Genomic DNA, 20257 nt, shown 5'->3' on the forward strand with positions numbered 1-20257 from the left:
GACAGCCGCGCCGCGTCGGCCCCGCCCCCGCCAGCCAGCCCCGCCCCGCCCCCGCCAGCCGGCCGGGCCCCTCCCGCGCGCTCCCCGCCGCCGCCCGGGGACCGGCAGCGGGGCCGCAGTGCGCAGCCGCAACCCGGGCCGGGCCTGGGCGCGCTGCGGAACCTGCGGGAGGGGCGCGCAACTTTATTTTCTGGATCTTACTAGCGTCCGCGCATTGCCAAGCAGCAGGGGAAACGTTCCTCCATTTCAGCCGCCGAGCGGTGAAGCCCATTTTCCGAGCGCGCCCTGTTCTGCGCCGGGCCGCCTTGACTGGATGCGGCTACGCTTCTCAGGCCAAGGGGTGCTGCTCCTCCCCACACGTGCGTTGATCACGATCCCTTTCCGTGCTTGCCAGCCCATCAGTAAGACACCGTCTTCCTGGTGGTTCTTCTTTCACCGGGCGTCTGGGTGGTTCATAATTTTGCAGCGTCATAAACATACGCAGTGAACATCTTCCTGAATTCCACATTTTTCTTCTTAGAGTGTTACCTTCGGACAGATTCGCAGCAGTGAGATTACCTGGGCCTTAAAGATAGAGACCTGTGTGAGCCTACTTGGAGATCTGTTGTTCCCCCAAAGGATTGTGCTATCAGTGACAAACTGTTGAATATTGCTTACACAGTTAAAAAAAAAATATTAAACTGTCATCTCATTGTTTTAACTCCTATCTCTTTTATCACCACAAACATTCCTCTAGGTTTATTTACAAACCGAAAGGCCCGGTACTAGGGTGTTAGACCTAGGCTAGGTTCATGGTTCCCTAGGCCTCTGTGTTTTGCCCTGTGTTCAGGTAAATTTATCTTCCAGCCCTCTACTGGATTTTTCATTTTGGCAATCATAATTTTCATTATTTGTTCCCTGGTGGGCTGTTGGTTTTTTTTTTTTGTTTTGGGGGTTTTTTTTTTGGTGGTTTTTAAAATTTTGACATCTAATTCACAGTTGATGGCCCAAGTCTTTTTTTTTTTTTTAAGAAATTATTTATTTATTTAACAGAGAAAGATCACAAGTAGGCAGACAGGCAGACAGAGAGAGAGAGGAGGAGGCAGGCTCCCCACGGAACAGAGAGCCCAATGCAGGGCTGGATCCCAGGACCCTGAGATCATGACCCAAGCCGAAGGCAGAGGCTTTAACCCACTGAGCCACCCAGGCGCCCCATGATGGCACAAGTCTTAAGTGTATACAGTTTAATCAGTTTTAATAAATATATGCACAAGGATAATCACCACTCCAATCAAAACAGAACATTCCCATCACCCTCAAAATGATCCTCTCTGTCAAGAGGTCAAGCAGTCCCTAAGCACAGCATGGTGGCTAACAGACCACAAGGGTCACTGCGGAAGCTGCTAGGTGAGCCTGCCGCATTTCCCTAGCCTCAGCCAGTAAGGACAACCCCCCCACCCCCACGGATCCACATAGCTTTCTACTCACACAGACAGCAAAAGCAAGACCAGCGTGGTGTCAGCTTTCCCAAGTAAGAGGACAAGAGTGAACTGGGGACGGGGTGATCAGCAATGAGGACGTAGGTCTCTCCGTGGCTAGGGAGCCAACTCAGCAACAATAGAGCCGTTTTCACGGCCTGCAGCTGCCCTTGACATGGAGGGAGGGGCCTTGTGGAAAGCGCCACAGATGAGCTAGGAGGAGGGATGAGAGAGGGCCTGGTGGCAGTGTCCCCACACTGTCAGGCTGCTTCTGTCCTCTGGCTCCAGGCGGAATCAGAAAGCATTCTGCTGGGTGTCTGGGTGCTCAGTGGGTTAAGCCTCTGCCTTTGGCTCAGGTCATGATCTCAGGGTCCTGGGATCTATCCCCGCATCAGGCTCTCTGCTCAGCAGGGAGCGTTCTGCCAAGACTTGGGTGCTTCTGTGGTCAAGCCTCACCTTCGTGGCCTCTCGGGCACTGGGCAAGGGCATCAGGGCTCTGTGCTGCCTGCCGCTCTACTTCCTGCCGCCCCAACCTTTCACGTATCCAGCCAAGAATTCTTTGCAGGAGCATAGCCACTCCATCAGAGAGCTAGTTGTGCTGATGGAAGCTTGGACCAAATTCTTAACATCAGATGACAGTGACCGCAGCTGTGCCTCTGAGTAGAGTGATCGGGCCCACGTGGAGGACAGACCACAGCCAGGCTCCCTCCTTAGAGCCAAACCATGATGTCCCAGATGCCTTTGGGATCAACCTTAGAGCTACCCCGTTTGTAAGTTGAAAGATAGATCACTCCATTTTTCCTTATTCATTAATTCGAGTGCAGCAAGAGTTGTTGGGAGCCGTGAATATGCTGCCTTGACTGGCCAGCACAAAGCCCAGAGCAAAAGGATTGTCCATCACCACTTGTACTACAGACTTTAGACTGGTTTGTGTCTGGCAGGCCAGTAGAGGCCTAATGTCCTCAGGCATAACCAGGGCAGCAGGAGAAGCACTAGGTTAGACTCTCTCACCCCTGACTCTTTTTTGCTGCTGTAGGGCCCAGGAGCCTGGTTTCCTGGAGGTAGGGATGAGAAGGGAGAAGAAAGAGTAAAGGGAACTAAATATGGGGTTTGGGTCTCTTACAGTGAGTCAAGGCCTCTTTTCTTCCTCTCAACCTTATAGTTAAACACTATCTGGATGAGAACCGCCCTTTCCTGGAATTGCCATGTTCAGAAATCACACTGCTTCATCTCAAGGGTGCACTCTATTGGGAGCTGAGGGTCGGTCATCTACTTACCTTTTTTTAGTTTTTCCTTTAAGGGCACATTCCGTCTTTTGTTGGCACCTGCTACCTGTCAGTGATACAGGGCATGAAATGTCCGGGGAACGCTGCGAGTAGTTACCACGGCTGAGTGCTCTTGGGCACGAAAGCACCACTGTCTGATTGGATGTTTGGAGAACCCTTATGTGCAACCCCACGCATTTAGGAGTCTTTGAATGGCACGCCTCACATCTACCGTGCAGATGGGAATTGCTGTCCATATCTCGAAAAAGCTGCCGATAGCAGTCATGGCCCAGGAGTACCACTGAGCAGAAAGCAGGAGACCCATCTAGTCTCTTTGTCACGACCAGCCAGGTTCAGTGCCCCAGACTACATGCCCCAGAGTTCTGTCACTCCACTGTGTAGCTTGTAGTGTAGGCATCTTAGGCCACACGCACTGGCCGATAGTCCAGGGCTATCAGCCAAGCCCTGGGTTACAGACAGCCGGCCATGTCCTGTGTGATCATCAATCCAGGTGGCTATTGTTCTTACTTAGTATGGGTCTAAACAGCTTGTTGTTTCAACTGATGTTCATGGTCAAAGTGTCCTTTTTCCGTGGGTAGCCTGTTTTAGTCAAGAGTCTCCAGAGAAGGGCGCCTGGGTGGCTCAGTGGGTTAAGCTGCTGCCTTTGGCTCAGGTCATGATCTCAGGGTCCTGGGATCGAGTCCCGCATCGGGCTCTCTGCTCAGCAGGGAGCCTGCTTCCTCCTCTCTCTCTGCCTGCCTTTCTGCCTACTTGTGTTCTCTGTCAAATAAATAAATAAAATCTTTAAAAAAAAAAAAAAAAAGAGTCTCCAGAGAAGAACCAGTTGGATGTATGGATGCATGTGTGTTTAAAGGAATAAGCTCCTGCAACAATGGAAGCTGGCAAGTCAAAAGTCTGGAGGGTAGACCAGCAGGCTTGAGAACCAGAGACGAGTTAATGCTACACTTTAAGTCTGAAAGCTGGGAAGTGGGAGACCCAGGGAAGAGCCGTTCAAGTCCAAAAGCCATCTGCTGCAGACTTCCCTCTTGACTGGGAGAGGTCAGTCTTGTTCTCTGCAGGGTTTCGGCTGATTCGATGAGGTCTACCCACAATATGGGGGGAGATTTGCTTTCCTCAAAGACCATCAACTTAAATGTTAATCACAACTAAAAACGCCTTCATAGCAACATCCAGAATAATGTCTGACCATGTACCTGGGCACTACAGCTCAGCCAAGTGGACACGTGAGATAACCACCATGCTTTCTGTGGGTTGTGAACAGGGACACGTGTTCCCGTAATCTGTTGTCACAAGGCTCTTCCTACAGGAGTTAGGACTGGTAGCAAATCACAGAATTCAGCTAGTCCTGTGGCATCACTGGAAAGGTGTACTGCAACCCAAGCCAATGAAGGCAAGATGATTTTTCATCCTTTGGATCTAATGGGATGCTAAAAAAGGCATTAGTAAGCAAAGTCTCCCACCACACCCAGGTGTCTTCTTCAGTCTGTGCCATGAGCTCTGGGACTTGTAATAATCTGTGAGGCACCACAGGCAACTGGCCTTTGTTAGTGGCCACTCAGAACTATTATAAGGAGATATCAGGGGGTGCCTGGGTGGCTCAGTGGGTTAAGCCTCTGCCTTCGGCTCAGGTCATGATCCCAGGGTCCTGGGATCGAGCCTCACATCGGGCTCTCTGCTCAGTGGGGAGCCTGCTTCCTCCTCTCTCTCTGCCTGCCTCTCTGCCTACTTGTGATCTCTGTCTGTCAAATAAATAAATAAACTCTTAAAAAAAAAAAAAAAAAGATAAGGAGATATCAGGTCCTTGAGCTCCCTTAAATCTACTAGCTCCTTCGTCAAGACAGTAGCTCCCCTCCTCATCCCCCTGTCCTGCTCTGCTTCAGGGTGACCACTTGTAGCTATCCTAATGACCACAATCCTAATCGTGACATTTCCCCTTTGGCAACATCCCTTCCAATCAAGAGACGTTAACACACACACTCAAAACTTCTGCTCCCACAATACATTCAACGGTATTAGTTACAACCACTTGGGTGTGTGATGGCTCAAAAGGGCCTGCTCCAGAACTACAGCAGTCCAGTGTTCAATTTGTCCAAATCTAGTAAGGGTGAGCTCTCAGCCACGCCTGTGGGTATGCCCCGATATCACAGTGGCCCACGGGAGGCCTGAGAGGCTTTGGGAATTTTCATTGTTCTCAGTTTTCTAATTCACCTCGGCCACTACATAGGGCCTCTGGTCTCCCCTGGGGATAAAAGGACCTTGGCCTCCAAACTAGCCCCAGTTTGTCTACGAAAGGGGTCTAGGATAGTGCAGAAAGTGTTGGGTCCAACTGTAGTCCGAATAGCACAAACTTCAGTGGGAGGGTCAGAGCTTTTTTGGTGTCTCTCCTGTCTGTTCAGAGGACATGGCAAAGCTGGCGCACTTATGGCCCACGTGATTAAGTCCCATTGACCGTCCCAGGACATGATAACCAGAAAGATATTTTTTTTTTTTGGGTCACAGTAAGAATATCACTTTCCTCTGCCGGGAACCCCTGGCACAATAGTCAGGTCTAGATGGCCTGGTTTCTCCACCCAGCCTTGGCCTGGGGTGCATTATCGTGGCCTTTGCCAAGGCTTCCATTCTGGAAAAATTATCATGCGGTAGCTGAATAGTTTCCCGGAGACATCCTCAGAGAGCAAGAGAAGACTCCATTTCTCCTGCAGCCTAGTAGTGTTCAGCAAACGTTCGAGCTGACTTCGGATGACTTTTTGTTATCTGGACACTCGTGGTCTCCATTATGAATGCTGGTTCCCGAGCACTGAAAGGAAAGGGTAGCCTCTCGCAGCACGATCTGAGGATGCCCGTCAGATGACAGTTCATCTTGGATAGGCTGCCATTTCAGTATAACCGTGAAGACCCACTGCACAAGCCCTAACTTATCTTTATATCTTCCTCTGCCACATCCATGACATTGGCTGGCACGGTTGTAGCCAGGGGGGCATGGAGCGTGGGGTCAATTGTGAAGCACCCGGAGGACCTCTATTCCTCGTCAGCCTGTGGGGCAAAGCACCCTCGTTTGCTAGTCAGATGAGTCTTGCTTCTGTGATTTCACTGGACTTTTTTTTTTTTAAAGATTTTATTTATTTACTTGAGAGAGAGACAGTGAGAGAGAGCATGAACGAGGAGAAGGTCAGAGGGAGAAGCAGACTCCCCATGGAGCTGGGAGTCCAATGCGGGACTCGATCCCAGGACTCCAGGATCATGACCTGAGCCGAAGGCAGTCGTCCAACCAACTGAGCCACCCAGGCGTCCCATTCACTGGACTTTTGTTCCAATCTCTCATTTCCCTCCTGTCTCACTCACTGTAAGAGTGGACCCCATTGTATTTCGGAGTGGCGGACTGCCCCTGATCACCAGGTAGCATTCCGTCTGTAGTCATAGTAAGAGGGTGAGCAGTACTGCTTTCTTCACCTCAGTGAGAAACTCTGTCTTTGACTTCTAACCCGAAACACCAATGTATGGGGCTCCTGGTGGCCTCAGTCAGTAGAGCATGTGACTCTTGATCTGGGGGTTGGGAGTTCGAGCCCCACGTTGGGGGTAGAGATTACTTAAAAGTAAAATTTTAAAACAAAACAAAACAAAGCAAAACACGCTAATGGAACTCATTTGGGATCAGGGATGATGGCAAAGACTGCCTGTCTCTGACGTCACCAAACACGTCAGCACAAAGCGGACACTGAGGGAGGCAGATTTCTCTCTTCTCCTTGACCTGATGTTCCATACAGTCCTGTCTCTTCTCCAGAGAGACTGGAGTTATTGGTCCTACAGGAAGTGCCGTGTCGGGGCTAATGGGGCCATAAGTCACTGTTGCCGTCACTAGGCCCATAGACTGCCTCATGTCATAGACTCAGCTGGGAAGGAGACAACAAGCCCCAGGGCATCCAGATGGCTTTTTACTCACAGATGGCAAAAGGAAGACCAGCATGGTGCCAACTTCTCACACCCCTAGTCCCACAGGAGGACATAGAACTGGAGGGACCGGGACAGGAAGTATGGTGGGAGGTCACTGTGGCGAAGGAGCCAACTGTAAACTATGGCCGAGCAGGGGCACGGCCTCAGGCTGCTCTCTAGGAGGAGGCGGGGGTGGGGGTGGGGTGCAGGTGTCGAGCCCTGCACTCCACCGGAACTAGAGGGATGGAATGAGGCATGGGCTCGTGGTGGTCTCCCATGGATGGGGAGCCTCCCCACCCGGCAGCCTGTGGCCCCCTTGCTGCAGGAGGAATTGTTGTTCATTCTGTCAAGACTCAAGTCAGTCACCTCAGGCCTTGCCTACACAGCTTATGGAGGGACGTGCGAAGTTGTAAGGATACTGGGTGGGGCTGTGACCCTGCACTCACACCCCTTCCTATGGGTAACCCTCAGCTCCAACCACGAGGCTGAGGTCTCAATAGCTTTGTTTCGCCTGTTGTTGAATTTCATGAAATGGAACCATATAGAAGGCACATTTTCACATCTGGCTTTTTTCGTCGACGTGTCATTGAGATTTGTCAATGTTGGTATGCGCACCCGTGGTCTGTTCCTTATTGCTAGAGAGACATTTTGGTCACTTCCGGTTTATTTCGGTCCTAACCTCGCTCTCCTTCTGGAGTTTCCATCACTCATATACGGGAATCTCGTGTGTTCCTTAGGCTCCCATTTCTCTGTTTGTTTTTTTTTCCCAATGTATTTGATAGAAAGTGGGGCAGCGGAGGGGCAGACGCAGAGGGAGAAAGAATCCTCAAGCAGACTCTCTGCTGAGCACAGAGCTCAACACAGGGCTCCATCCTGTGTTCAACCCCCAGGGCTGAAACCAAGAGTGAGATGCTTAACTGACTGAGCCACCCAGCTGTCCCTGCTTTCTCTATTCTTTTTTTCTTTTTTCCTCTCCCTATATCTCAGATTAGATACCTCCTATTAATCCATCTTCAAGTTCACAAATAGTTAATAACTATTAACTATAGTTATTTTTAAGTCCTTGTCTGCCAGCTCCAATGTCTGGATCATCGGTAGGTCTGCTTCTATTGTTTCTTTTTTCTCCTGTTCATAGGCCCCGTTTTCTATCCCCTTGTGTGCATGTTTTATAATTTCTGATTGTAGGTTGCATGTGGGGTATAGAAGAAGGGTATATTGATGAGCACCGAGTAATATATACAATTGTTAAATCACTATATTGAATACCTGAAGCTAATTTAATACTATGTTAACTACATTGGAATTAAAATAAAAAACATATAATAATCTTCAAAAAGGAAAAAAAAAAAAGGGTAGGACTTCAGACTATGTTATTCCTCTCCCTTACCCTCCATCCCAGGGGAGCCAGTCACCTCAATGTAATCGGGCACTGAGAGGAGTTGGGGCAGAGCTACAGTTCTGATAAAATTCAATCTTTTTCTGGATTGTCCCTGTCCCTTAAGAGTGACCCTCTTGGATTTGGGGTTGAAAGCCTGGCCAGCCCGTATTGCTCTAGTCCTTCAAATTCTTTTCTGAAATTCTGAGGTTAGCTCTTTAGCCTCCCAAACCACCCAGCTTCAAAATCTGGCCAGTATTTTGAGGTGGGGCAGTCATTATTTTAGCCCCCACCACGTTTTTAAACACTGCAGCACTGTGGGACTTGCCTTTCTAGCCCAACCAGTACTCAGCTGGCCGCAGTGCTCCAGAACTCAGCAAATGTTCCATGGGGAAAACTGGCTTGGCTTTCCAGGCTCTCTATCATAAGTTCACCTTGGAAGGTATCTTTCCCCCTGGAAATTTTGTTCATCTGGTCCTTATTCCTTCCACCACTCCTCTTTCTTTTAAAAAAAATGATAATTTTCAGGGCACCTGGGTGTCTCAGTCCATTAAGTGTCTGCCTTTGGCTTATGTCATGATTCCAGGGTCCTGGGATTGAGCCCTGCATCAGGCTCCCTACTCGGCAGGGAGTCTGCTTCTCCCTCTCCCTATGCTTATGCACTCTCTCTCTCTCTTTCTCAAAAATAAATAAATAGGGACGCCTGGGTGGCTCAGTTGGTTGGACGACTGCCTTCGGCTCAGGTCATGATCCTGGAGTCCCGGGATCGAGTCCCGCATCGGACTCCCAGCTCCATGGGGAGTCTGCTTCTCTCTCTGACCTTCTCCTCATTCATGCTCTCTCTCACTGTCTCTCTCTCAAGTAAATAAATAAAATCTTTAAAATAAATAAATAAATAAATAAATAGGGGCACCTGGGTGGCTCAGTGGGTTAAGCCTCTGCCTTCGGCTCAGGTCATGATCTTGGGGTCCTGGGATCAAGCCCTACATGGGGATCTCTGCTAAGCAGGGAGCCTGCTTCCCCCTCTCTCTCTGCCTGCCTCTCTGCCTACTTGTGATCAATCTCTAAAAAATAAATAAATAAATAAATGAAATATTTTAAAAATACTTTAAAATATTTTAAATATTTAAATTAAAATATTTAAATACTTTTAAATTTTTTTAATTAGAAAAGTAAAATAAAAATGATTTCTAGGTCATTTCCTCCTAGCTGTTGCAATGGGAGTAATGGTCTGTGGAGACCCACCTACCACATCCTACCCAGAAAACAGAAGTTCCTTGGTTCTGCTTTTTATCACTTCTAATGATAAAGACTTCTTAGTATTTTTTCTTAATCACACTCTAACTTGATTTCCTCTTGTTTACACAAGTTACAGTGTTTTTTATCTCTGTCAAAAATAGATGTGAACTACTTCCTCAGCTTTCTCAAGGGAAGGCCATTTTACCTCAAAGTTCTTGTTGCCTTGTTCTTGGGAGCAAGAGATCCTTCCCGATTTCTGCTTTTCAGTTTGTTCATACCTCTTTGTCTTCGTGCCCTTCTCTGGTGCTGCTGGGAAAGTTTCTGATGATGATAGTATAGATTTTGGGGGTCTTTATGGACCTAGAGGAGGAGGTGAGAGTTCCCCGCTCTGCGACCCCATTGCTCAGTAGACTTGTCTCGATGGATGAGCTCCCTGGGAAGCATGTTCTCTCTCTTCAGTCACCCCAGCCCCCTTTTAGGGAGACTCGTTTTCCCTGGCTCCCCTCCCCTCTCCCCTGAGTCTCTTATGACTGTCACACTTATCATGTCAGCTACTCCGACATTTGTCAGCTAGTGACTTTCCAACATCAGTGGCCAGGCTTTGCCTCCATCTGGGCTTCTAGACTTCTTTATTTTATTTTTTAAAAATTTATTTGTCAGCGAGAGAGAGAGAGAGAGAGAGAGAGAGAGAGAACACACAGCGGGGGGAGGGGCAAAAGGAGGAGCAGCAACACCAATGTGGGGCTCCATCCGGGTACCCCAGGGATTATGACCTGAGCCCAAGGGAGACGCTTAACCCACTGAGCCGCCAGACCCACCCAGGGCTTCTAGACTTCTGTGTCACACCTACATCCCCACAGGCCCCTAAGAAGCGACCTCTCCAAACTCCCCACTGTTCCTGCAGTTCTGCTCCACTGCCCGCCACACTCCTTCAGGAAGGACATCGCCACCGCCAGAAGCCTGTAGACGGTCTCCCTCTCCCCCGTGTCTCGCATCCAGGGGCTACGGACCAGGTCAACTGTGACCCCAGACACTGCCGGTCCCCCCCTTCCCCACGGCCACAGCACGGGCCCCGCCTCCTCCTCCTCAGGCCTGCCCTCCGGAGGAGCGCACATGCCGAGAGCACTCAGTGGACACAAGTGGTTTTATTATCTCCGCAGGGACGGGCCGACCGACTGGAGCTGCGTGGCTGCCGGCAGCACGGAGTGGGGAGGAGCCGGGGCCGGGCCTGGGAGGAGGCGACGGGCCGCGGGAGCCGCAGGGCGGGAGGTACGAGCTGGCGGGCGGGAGCCCGGCCGGCCTCACCGGTGCCGCTTCCGGATGCTCTGCAGCTCCTGGGAGATGGCGCTGAAGCCGGGCCGCTCCGCGGGCTCGTAGGCCCAGCACTGCTCCATGAGCCGGAACACGGCGTCGGGGCACAGCTCGGGGCAGGGCAGGCGGCCCCCTGTGGGGACAGGCACTCCGGTGTGGCAGCGTGAGGAGTGGGCGGGGGACCGGCAGCCCCTGGGGTGCTCCCGGAGCACGGGGAGCTGCTTGCCACAAGGGGTGTTCTCGGGGTGCCACTCCTCAAGGGCCCCGAGGACGCAGAGGCCCTGACCCCGGTCCCACAGCACGCAGTCGGCTCTGCAGGCCTGACTGGTCGTAGCAGGAGGGACGCGGGAAGTCCTCCCGCCCTTGCGGTGACGGGTTAGCGCGACAGCACTGGGTGTCTGGTGGCAGCCACGGGATGACCCTCGCTGTGCCCTCAGGGCGGTCGGGGACCCCGGGGAGCCCAGCCCGAGCCTCGGGAGAACCGCGTGGGTCCGAAGTGGCCACTATGCGGGGACGCCTTACCCTTTTCCACAAACTCCCGTGTCTGCTGGTTGCTGAGGTTGGGGTACGGGGGGGCCCCCAGGCTGAAGGTCTCCCAGAGCAGGATCCCGAAGCTCCACACGTCGCTCTCTGAGGAGTAGCGTCCTGCGGGGGGGGGGGGGGGGGGCGTGAGCGGCCCTTTGCGCAGCCGCAGTGAGGGCCCAGCCGTGTGGCACCCGGGGAAGGCCCGGCTACCATAGTTAAGAGCCTCCGGAGCTGTCCACTTCACCGGGACTTGTCTGAGGCCCCCGGAGGCTGCATAGATCCCATCGGCCTCCTCCCGGGACATCCCAAAGTCACTGATCTTCAGGACGTTCTTCTCTGTCACCAGGCAGTTCCGAGCCGCCAGGTCCCTGGGTGGGGGCGGGGAGGGGGACAGTGTCCATGCAGCCACGACCCCTGCCCAACCCCGCGCTCCAGGCACGGCCTTGGACAGAGCTGCTCACCAGCCCCAGCCCCTGGTCTACGGGGGACAGACAGCCACCAGCCACCAGGTCTGGAGTCCATGCCTGCCCTGGGCAGGGGTGGCGGGGGTGTGGGGGTAGAGATGGGTCCAGGCCGCTGAGGGGGGACCCTTCCAGCTCTCACCGGTGGATGCAGCACTTGCTCTCCAGATACTCCATGCCCGCGGCCGCATCCCCCACCATCTGCAGCAGGGTCTTCATCCGCAGGCGGGAGCCCTCGGTCCGCAGGAAGGTCAGGAAGTCGCCCCCTGGGGGTGGGCAGCAGGAGACCAGGTGAGCCATGGGCGGCTGCTTCCCCCCCCTGCCCCCCCCCCCACAAAGCGGTAGACCAGCTTCTTTAGCTCACCCTGCACAAGCTCCATGACAATGTAGATGGGCTGCTTCTGGGTGCAGACGCCAATGAGACGCACGATGTTGGGGTGGTTGTACTGCTTCAGAATCCTGGGGGGCAGCACCACTTAGCACCCTGGCTCGGGGAGCCCCAGGAGCCCCAGGGAGACCAAGGGAAGCCGGGAGAAGGCAGTAGATGAGGAGAGCATGGCCTGTGAGGCCAGCAGACCCAGATACCTTCCCTCAGGTGGGTCACTGGACCTCTACCCCTCGGCACTAGGCAGGGATACCACCTGTGCAGTGCGGGGTGAGGGGCATGAAGATTAAGCTGAGCATGTCACCTCATGCCATGCACAGAGGAACCCCGTGTATGTGGAACTGTGGGATTGTTGCTTTATCACACACCTTGCTTCCTGCAGAAACTTGGCCTTGAGGTCAGGTGGGAGCGTCTCCCGACAAGACTTCACGGCCACCAGAGTATTGTCGGCCCTCAGGCGTCCACTGAACACTTCACCGAAGTTCCCCTGAAAGGGCGCCAGGCTCCTACCAGTTGTCCCCAGACCAGGTCCTCTTCCTCACTCCCAGAGGCTGGCCCTCATCTTGTCCCCATCCACCCTTCACTGTCCCCACACCCAGACTGCTCAGCTGTGCTCCACAGGCGTCTACCCCCTGGGGGGGGAGCCAAGGTGGTGTGCACAGGATAGGGAGAAAATGTTACCTCAGACATGCCACACTCACAAGGAAAAGTGACACAGAAAACCCCCAGATTTTTCCCTTGAATTGAAAACCCATTCTGATTCTTAAGGAAGTGACTCTTTCCTTAGGAGATATTTTACAGCTCATGGGTATTGCCCCTGAGGAGAAAGGGCCTGCCTGGGTGGGGCGAGGAGGCATGGGGGTGCCAGCGGAAGTGGTGGACGGAAAATAAGGGCATGCAACTCACCCGCCCAATCTGCTCCCCCAACACCAGGTCCTCGTGGTTTAGCACCCACTTGTCCTGGGGAGGGAGGGGAAGGAGGGTCGGAAGTCGGTAAGGGGATGGGTGCTGGGCCCTGCAAGGGACCAGACGTCCCCCACCAATGCTTTTTTTCATTTCTTAGCACTTCGGTTTATTGGTCTGAAAAATGGGGGCTGGGCAGCCTCAGGATCACACTTAGACGACTCTGGGGACCAGGCAGGTGCCCTCCATGAGGGAGGCTCAGCTCTGCGGGTATGTGTGTGTCCCATGGAATGGGCGTGGCCTTGAGATTCCAAACCTAGAGGGAAGCTGGCCCCGAGGAGGGTGGAATCACGTTGCACCCCCATATAGACAGGAGCCTGGGAAACCCTTCCTGCTCTGACGCTGTGTGGCCTGGGTGGCACGGCGGGGCCAGGCACAGGCTCACCTTGGGCACAGCCCTGTTCAGGACGATACCGCTCTTCTTGGTGAGGGGCTGCTGGGAGCGTAGCAGGTGGTCGATGAGCAAGGGGATACTGGGAAAGCCGTCCCCTTCCAGTCGGTATAGGTTCTGTGGGGCAGGGGAACCCAGGGTCAACGGCCTCCTTGTGGGGGGAGGTGGGGCGCTTGTACTGCAAGCCTGAAGCCGCTGGGCGGGGCGCCCATGCAGAAGACCTGAGCTTGCGGCACAGACGGGGTGCTCTCTGTGGCCCCTTTCAGCTCCGCCAAGGAAGCAGTGGACGTAGCAGCCAGTTCCTGCCCTTCCAAGGCCATTCTCCCGTGGAGGCGGGCGGGGGGCGAGGCAGGGAAGGCCAGAGGGCAGGCCTCACTCACGTCAGTGGACTGGATGATGAAGTGCCGGGGCTGGCCGTCCCACAGCACAGACAGCACGTACTCCTGCTTGCCCTGACTCTCCCGCACCAGGAAGTCCCCGGAGTGTGTCAGCAGCTCAGCCACCTCTGCCCGTGGGATGGCCCCGTGGTACCACAGCTGCTCGTGCAGCGGCTTCTGCACCTCTGGCACGAGCTGCAGGGGTGGAGGGAGCTGGCAGGGATGGGGGGCAAGGAAAGGTCATTCCACCAGTTTGCCAGGGGAGGCCACCAGGACAGACAAGGGTGAGCTGGGGTCTCTCTCTCTCTCTCTCACATATGTCCCTTGTCCTCACAAACCACCTGCGTGCCATGAGAGCCCCGGGAGCCAGCAACAGACGGAGTCAGGCTCGCTCTCGGCAGAGCTGGGACAGGAAGCCCGGGCCGGCTGATCTCAAACCAGGCTTCTGCCTTCTCCTCCAGGCTCCCGCTGCCCAACTACTCCCGGAGCAGGGACAGCCGGGGGTACCAAGGCTGCAGCACACATTGCTTAGCAGTACGTGTCGGAGACCCCTGGCCCAGCCCACCTCTTGGAGAAGGGCAGAGCTGTGGGCCCAGGCTGGGCTCCACTCACCGAGAACTTGGGGCGGAAGATTCCCGAGATGTGGCTCTTAAGGATCTCCAGGGTGGGTGTCCTTCCCCCTTCTCGCTCCTGCTCCTGAGGCCAGGGACAGACGTCAGCGGGTGGCCAGGCTTGGGGAGGGGGAGGGCAAAAGTGAGGAGCGCGCCCGGGGACGGGCGGGCGAGGCCAGCAGGGCGGGCAGTGGCAGGCAGCTCACCGAGGACGACGTGGAGTGGCGGTCGTCCTGCAGGAGCAGCACGGGCGGGGGCTCCCCGGGGCCCAGCTGCTCCAGCTTGGCCTGCAGCAGCTCCTGCTGGGCCTGCAGCTTGGCCTGGCTGCACAGAGCCACCTGCAGCCCCTGCAGCGCCTCCTGCAACACCTGCTTCTTGGCCAGCAGCTGCACCCTGCAGGGGGTGGGGGGGGACGGGGAGGGGAGGGGAGAGGGGCTCAGCCCTGGGTCAGCAGCCAGCAGCGGTCCGCCCAGCGGGCGAGGGGGGGCAGGCCAGGAAGCTGCTGTGGGCGAGCCGTGGGTGGGCGAAGCGCTCACCGCTCCCGGGGCTGGGTGTTCTGCTCCTCGTTCCAGAGGTCGCGCTGCAGCTGGGTGACCGCCTCCTGCCGGCTGAGCACCGTCTCCGTGGCCGCAGCCAGTTCATCTGTCACTGAGGTCAGCCTGTGCCCGAAGGAAGGGCCATGTGAGAGCCGGGCCCCTCAGATGCACCGCCGCGGAGCCAAGCAAGCCTGGTGGGCCACAGCTCTGCAGAGGCGGTGTCCACTGCCCCCCACCCGTCCCCCCAGCCCAGCCCCCGGCCCCCACGCACGTGTGCTGCACGCTCTCCACGGTCAGCTCGTTCAGCTGCAGCTCCCCCGCAGCCAGCAGCTCACCCTCCTCAAGCAGTGACTCATCGAAGGTGACACAGGGTGGGATGTCAGGTGTGGACCTTTGGGGCGACAGTGCCCCGTCAGCGAACGGGAACGGGCTAGAAGCCCTGCTACCCGGCAGGAGCAAGGAGGGGCTTACCCATACTGTCTCAGGAAGCCTTGGTACTCAGTCTCGGGCTGGATGCGGGCAACCGCTGCCGCCATCTCCAGGTGAATGGCCGCCACCTCGTCCTGCACCAGGCTGCTAATCTCCAGGTACTCCTGCAAGATCTCCTTCCTGCGCCCAGACGGGAGCCCTGGTCAGTGGGGCCTCGGGCCGGGCCAGGCTGGGCAGCGCAGCGCAGCATGGGGCCCCTGACGCTGGCTTTGGAGGGGCCAGCGCTCGAGCCCCCCCTCCCTCTCATTTACCAGCCAAATAAATGACCACAGGCAAGTTACTCAATGTCTCCCTTATCTCCGCTTCCCCGTGTGTGCCACCGGGACGCTAGACCTTGTGATAAGGACCCAGTGAGAGCTGGGGTGCAGAGCGTGTGGTGCGCGCGGACTGCTCGGTAAATGCAAGTACAGGTGCACCTGTCCCGGGCTGCCAGCCCCACACTGGGGGTCTGGGGGCTCTGGGTTCTGCCATGCTGCTGGCCCTGCACCCACGTGTCCAGTCCCAGGCCCTCCCGGAGCTGCAGCCTCACACGGCCACGTACCTACACAAACGTCCCGTGCCAGACGTCCCTGAGACACCGTAACCCTTGGAGTTGAAAGGCAAACTCCTGTCTCCCAAACCCGTTTCTCTCCTTCATGTCCACGTAAGTCAGCGGAAACCCCAGTTTCCCCAGACACCATCTCACACCTCACTTCTGGTTCATGAAGAACCGGCCCGGCTCTGCCTTGGGAGTACCCCTAACGGAGACGGCGCTGGCCCAGCAATCCGCACTCCTGCAACAGCCCCCCTCCTGGCCCCGTGAATTCTCTCCTCCACACAGCAGCACCCAAGTCCCCCAAAGGCCTCCTGGCCCCTCCGTCATCCGGCAGTGCCCCAAACCTGGACCCGTCTGGCCTCGCAGCCGGCTCTGGCCCTCCCCTCCCTCTGCCTGGCCTGTACTGGCTGCCCTGCTGCTCCCGGATTTTAGGCACTCTCCCACGCCAGAGCCCGTGCACCTGCGTTCCCCTCTTTCTGGAACGGTCTTTCTCCAAACACCCCGTCCACCCCCATTTACCTGAGTATCTCTGAGGCTTTCCCAGAGCACTCTATGGAAAGCTCTCCCTCCTCCCTGCCCGCCTCCCCTCCCCTGCCTTTCTCTGTTCCTTGTACTGCCACCCACACATGCTGCCCCTCGTCGTTACTCTTTTCTCTCTCCAGTACCGTGAACGACCCTAGAGGACAGATGCTCTTGTCTGTGTTGTTCCCTGCTGTACCCCAGAGCCTAGAATAGTGCTCCGTTCATACAAGAACACCTTGCAAGAGGGACCCTGGAAAAGCGTGACCCAGACACCAGCCGGCGGACTCCACATCTCAACCCAGCACCTGCTCCCCCGCGCAGACTCGGCCTCTGGGGCTGGCGGTGGGGCTTACGGCAGGGCAGGGGCAGCTGGGGCTGCGACTTACAGGATACAGGCCATCTCCTGGTGCAGGTCCTGCAGCGACTGTAGCAGGCCGGGGAGCAGGAGCTGGTGGTGGTGCTGGTGGTGCAGCTGCGCGGCCCGCACGCCCAGCACGTAGCGGTTGTGATGAGCGAACAGCTTCCACAGGCTGCGCACATACTTGTCCTTGGCCTTGTCTCGGTCCTTGTCTGCGGGGGGCAAGGAGAGGTCATGCGGAATGGCACAGAAGGACAGATCCCCATGGGGGGGTCAGGGCTGGCTTGGGATTCCCTCTCTCCCAGGAAGGGAAGCCACACACCTTTGCTGGCCTCCTGGTACTTGCGTCTGGCCTGGGCGCTGTCCCGTGCCAGGACTCGGTACTGGCTCTTCAGCTTCTCGATGTCCTGGTTGTGGGCCTGGGGAGAGACGAGGGGCCAGCGTGGGCTAACAGCTCCTTCGGGACCAGAAGAGTTCGGCCTGAGGCAAAGCCCTGCAAGGGTCCTGCAGTCCTGGCGGGCTGCGCACCCTTGTCTGTCCCCCGGGAAGGGCCTGCAGGCCTCTGGGGCCCAATGCTGCTGCTGAAGTGAGAGCAGAGGAGCTGGTGTGAGGGCAGGCGCCTGGGAGAGGCAGAGAGGGGCGCTGGGCAGGCTCCACCTGGCCCTCCTTGACCTAGAGTGGTACCTGGAGGCACGTGTGGCCAGGGCTTGGTTTAACGCTCTGTTGGTGCCATCTTGAAACTCTTCATAATTTTTTGTCAAGAGGCCCCGCATTTTCACTTTGCATCAACTCCTGCAAATTCTGTTCCTGGTGGCAGGAACAATGGATGGCCAAGAGCAAAGTTCTGATCCCAGTTCCCCTGTTTATGCACTGGGATCCTTTGGGTAAGTTCCCTCCCTTTCCTCTAAATCTTAGTTTCCCCGGTCTGTACAACAACTTAAAGGAAAGACAAGACGAATCTCTTAAAGGGCCAGAAGTAAACACTTCCTCAGTCTCTGTTGGAATCCGCTCTGTCACTATAGATCTGTAACAGCCCCAGGTAACGGGAAAATGAACAAACAGGCATGGCTGGGTTCCAGGAAAAGTACCCCATAAAAGCAGGCTGACCCCCGAATTAGATGCACTTCTGGGGAGCCCGCCGGTGGGTGGACAGTGGCCACCAGGGGCCGCTGTGGGTCCGTGGGAAGGCTGGGTTTGGCACAGGTGGAAGGGGTGTGGCACAGGGGTGCTGACCAGCACTGGGAACCTGGGAACGGGGCAGGCTGAGCAGCCTCCAACCTGCTCCAATCGCTCAACCTCTAGACCCGAGCAGCAGGGCCAGGTTCAAATGCCGGTGGGCTGACTTTGCACCTCCGTGTCCCCACAGTGGGGGCCCCCACTGCTGCTTGTGGTATCTTTGACGCCTTTCGAGGAGCCCGCCTAGACCAACAGCAGACAGACCAACCCGAACTGCTCTCCCGGGCCTCAGAGCCAGCTGGTGCAGGGCAGTGAGGGGTGGGGGTTACAGATGCGCGCGCCCTGCAGGCAGTGGCTCAATCACTCCCCTTTACCCCCAGCACCTGGCTCGGGCCGCACTCAGGGGACAGAAAATGCAGAGAGGCCTTGTTACAGACCAGCCCAGGAGCAGGGAGGAGGGACGGAAGCTAGGGCAGGCCTGCGGTCAGGGACTTGCACTTCCCCCGTGAATCCAGGGGCTCTTGTGCAAAACCAGCCCATTTACTCTCAGTCTTTGGGCAGCCACGGCTGGGGGAGCCCAGGGCCACCGACCCACCTTGGTGAGGTCCTGCTGCAGCTGCTGCCACTGCTCGCTGTAGGTCTTGCGCAGCTGCTGCCGCTCCCGGATCAGCAAGCCCAGCTTGCTCAGGGGCCCTGAGTTCAGATCCTCCGCGTGCTGCCTCAGCAAGCGGCTCAGGCCTTCTGTCTGGCTGGTGATCTCTGCCCAGGACTGTACGACATGGGACAGGCGAGACAGGGAGTGGGGGCCAATGGCTCCCTGGCCCGGGCCTTGCCAACCCTCCAACCCTCCCCAGTGGGCTCTGGATAGGGAAGGGGACAGGCAGGCAGAACTGTCCCTTTTCCCCCATCCCCCTTCCCGCGCCACCGAAATTCCTGTCAGTAGAAGGCAGGAAGGGGACGAGGAGGCCTAGGGTCCCTCAGAATCCCCACCTGGCTGATGGGGCTGTTGGGGCTCATGCCCCGGCCCCCACTGTCCTGCAGGGACATGTGGTGCAGCAGCCCTGCATACTCCCTGTCGCTCTTGACCCGCTGCGCCATCCACTTCCTCATGCCCTCCAGCAGCCGCAGCTCGGCCTCCTGCATCTGCTGCAGGGCCCCGTGGCCCTGGGCGCTGCACAGCTCTGAAGAGAAGCCCATGGTGCCCTCCTGGGGGCAGAGAGAGGAGGGTCCACAGCTGGGTAAGGCGGCAGCTGAGGATGGAGGGGCCGGCCAGAGAGGGGGGTGGCAGCCCGGCAAAAAGGAGCTGCCGTTCGTCAGGAGGTGGGTCCTCTCCTTCTGAAATGCAGCCATAGATCCAAAACGGCAACTTGGCCTGGGACGCCCGGCCCTCCTTGCTTCCCGAGTCTCCGGCCAAGGCCTGGCGCCAGGGAACCCCTCCCTCCCCAGGCCCTCCTACCCGCACCCTTCCCAGGGGCTCGGCGCGCCCGGGACCCTCCTCCGGGCTTCGGGCAGACACAGCTTGAGCCGGGCCCCTGCCGTGCCACGCGCGCCCCACCCGGGGGGGGGTGTCCCCCCTCCGCACCCCCGGCCCCTGCTGCCCCCCGCCCCCCGTGCACCTCCGGGGTCTCGCGGCAGGAGTTACCCGCGCGGGCAGCTGCTCCGGGGCTGCCGAGGACGCCTCCGGGACGACTCCTGCCCGACTGCGGCCCGGGCGACCCTGGCCAGTTCCTGATTCGGCTTCCTCCTGCCGCGGTTTCGGCTGGCCGGCCGGGGCGGGCCCGGCGAGGGGAAGGGGCGGGCGGGAGGGCCGGCGCCCCCAACGCCTGTCGGCCCCCCTGCCCAGCGCGCCGCGCGGCCGCGGAAACGGAAGGGAGGAGGGGGCCGGGGAAGAATGGCCGCGCGGAGAGCCGCCTGCCGGCGCCCCCAGGGCCTGGGCAGCGCCCGGGAGCGCGGGGAAGCTGCCGCTGCGCGGTGGGGGCCTGGCGCCCGGCCAGGGCGGCCCAGAAGGGGGAGGGGGAAGCCTGCTCCGGGCCTCCCCACCCCATCGGATTCCCCAAGGAGCGCTCAGGCGCCAGCCAACATGTGAATAAAATTTCCAAGTAAATATCCCCGAGGAGAGGCCTCCTTCTCAGGCACAGGTTCTGGGGAGCCGGCTGCCAGCCCCCTACCCGAGGCAGGGGCTTCCTGTCCCAAGGGAACCTCGGTCCCGGGAGGGCCTAGGGCAGAGGGTCTAGGGCAGGAGAGTCGACAGGTACGGAGTTTCCTGACAGGACACCGGCCAGCGGAAAACCATCCATCTTGGCTTTAGTCAGGCCCCACCGCAGACCTCA

At 57.0% G+C, this 20257-nt stretch overlaps 1 protein-coding gene and 1 long non-coding RNA gene across 3 annotated transcripts; one reads left to right on the forward strand and one right to left on the reverse strand.

Moving 5' to 3' along the window:
- The first annotated feature begins 109 nt into the window (after positions 1–109).
- LOC309867354 lies at positions 110–700 on the forward strand. Its single transcript, XR_014313126.1, has 2 exons — positions 110–401; positions 521–700. It is a non-coding gene; the product is annotated as an uncharacterized lncRNA (long non-coding RNA).
- A 9713-nt stretch (positions 701–10413) lies between these two features.
- Positions 10414–20118, reverse strand: FES (FES proto-oncogene, tyrosine kinase). 2 transcript variants are annotated; one of them, XM_082736124.1, is made up of 19 exons: positions 19570–20118; positions 18918–19133; positions 18523–18696; positions 17074–17170; positions 16780–16963; positions 15319–15456; positions 15119–15238; positions 14848–14970; positions 14518–14704; positions 14313–14396; positions 13704–13913; positions 13318–13440; positions 12876–12929; positions 12338–12456; positions 11949–12043; positions 11727–11850; positions 11334–11491; positions 11121–11243; positions 10414–10731 (listed from the first exon to the last, which is right to left on the reverse strand). In XM_082736124.1, the coding sequence occupies exons 2-19, from the start codon at positions 19122–19124 to the stop codon at positions 10589–10591; spliced, it is 2463 nt and encodes an 820-aa protein (XP_082592250.1). In that variant the 5' UTR covers positions 19125–19133; positions 19570–20118; the 3' UTR covers positions 10414–10588. The 2 variants fall into 2 exon arrangements, with proteins under 2 accessions (XP_082592250.1, XP_082592251.1); XM_082736125.1 differs by lacking the exon at positions 12876–12929 and having other exon boundaries at positions 19570–19872.
- Between the last annotated feature and the right edge of the window lie 139 nt (positions 20119–20257).

The sequence above is a fragment of the Mustela nivalis genome, assembly GCF_964662115.1.
Source record: "Mustela nivalis genome assembly, chromosome: 6".
Classification (NCBI taxonomy): domain Eukaryota; kingdom Metazoa; phylum Chordata; class Mammalia; order Carnivora; family Mustelidae; genus Mustela; species Mustela nivalis.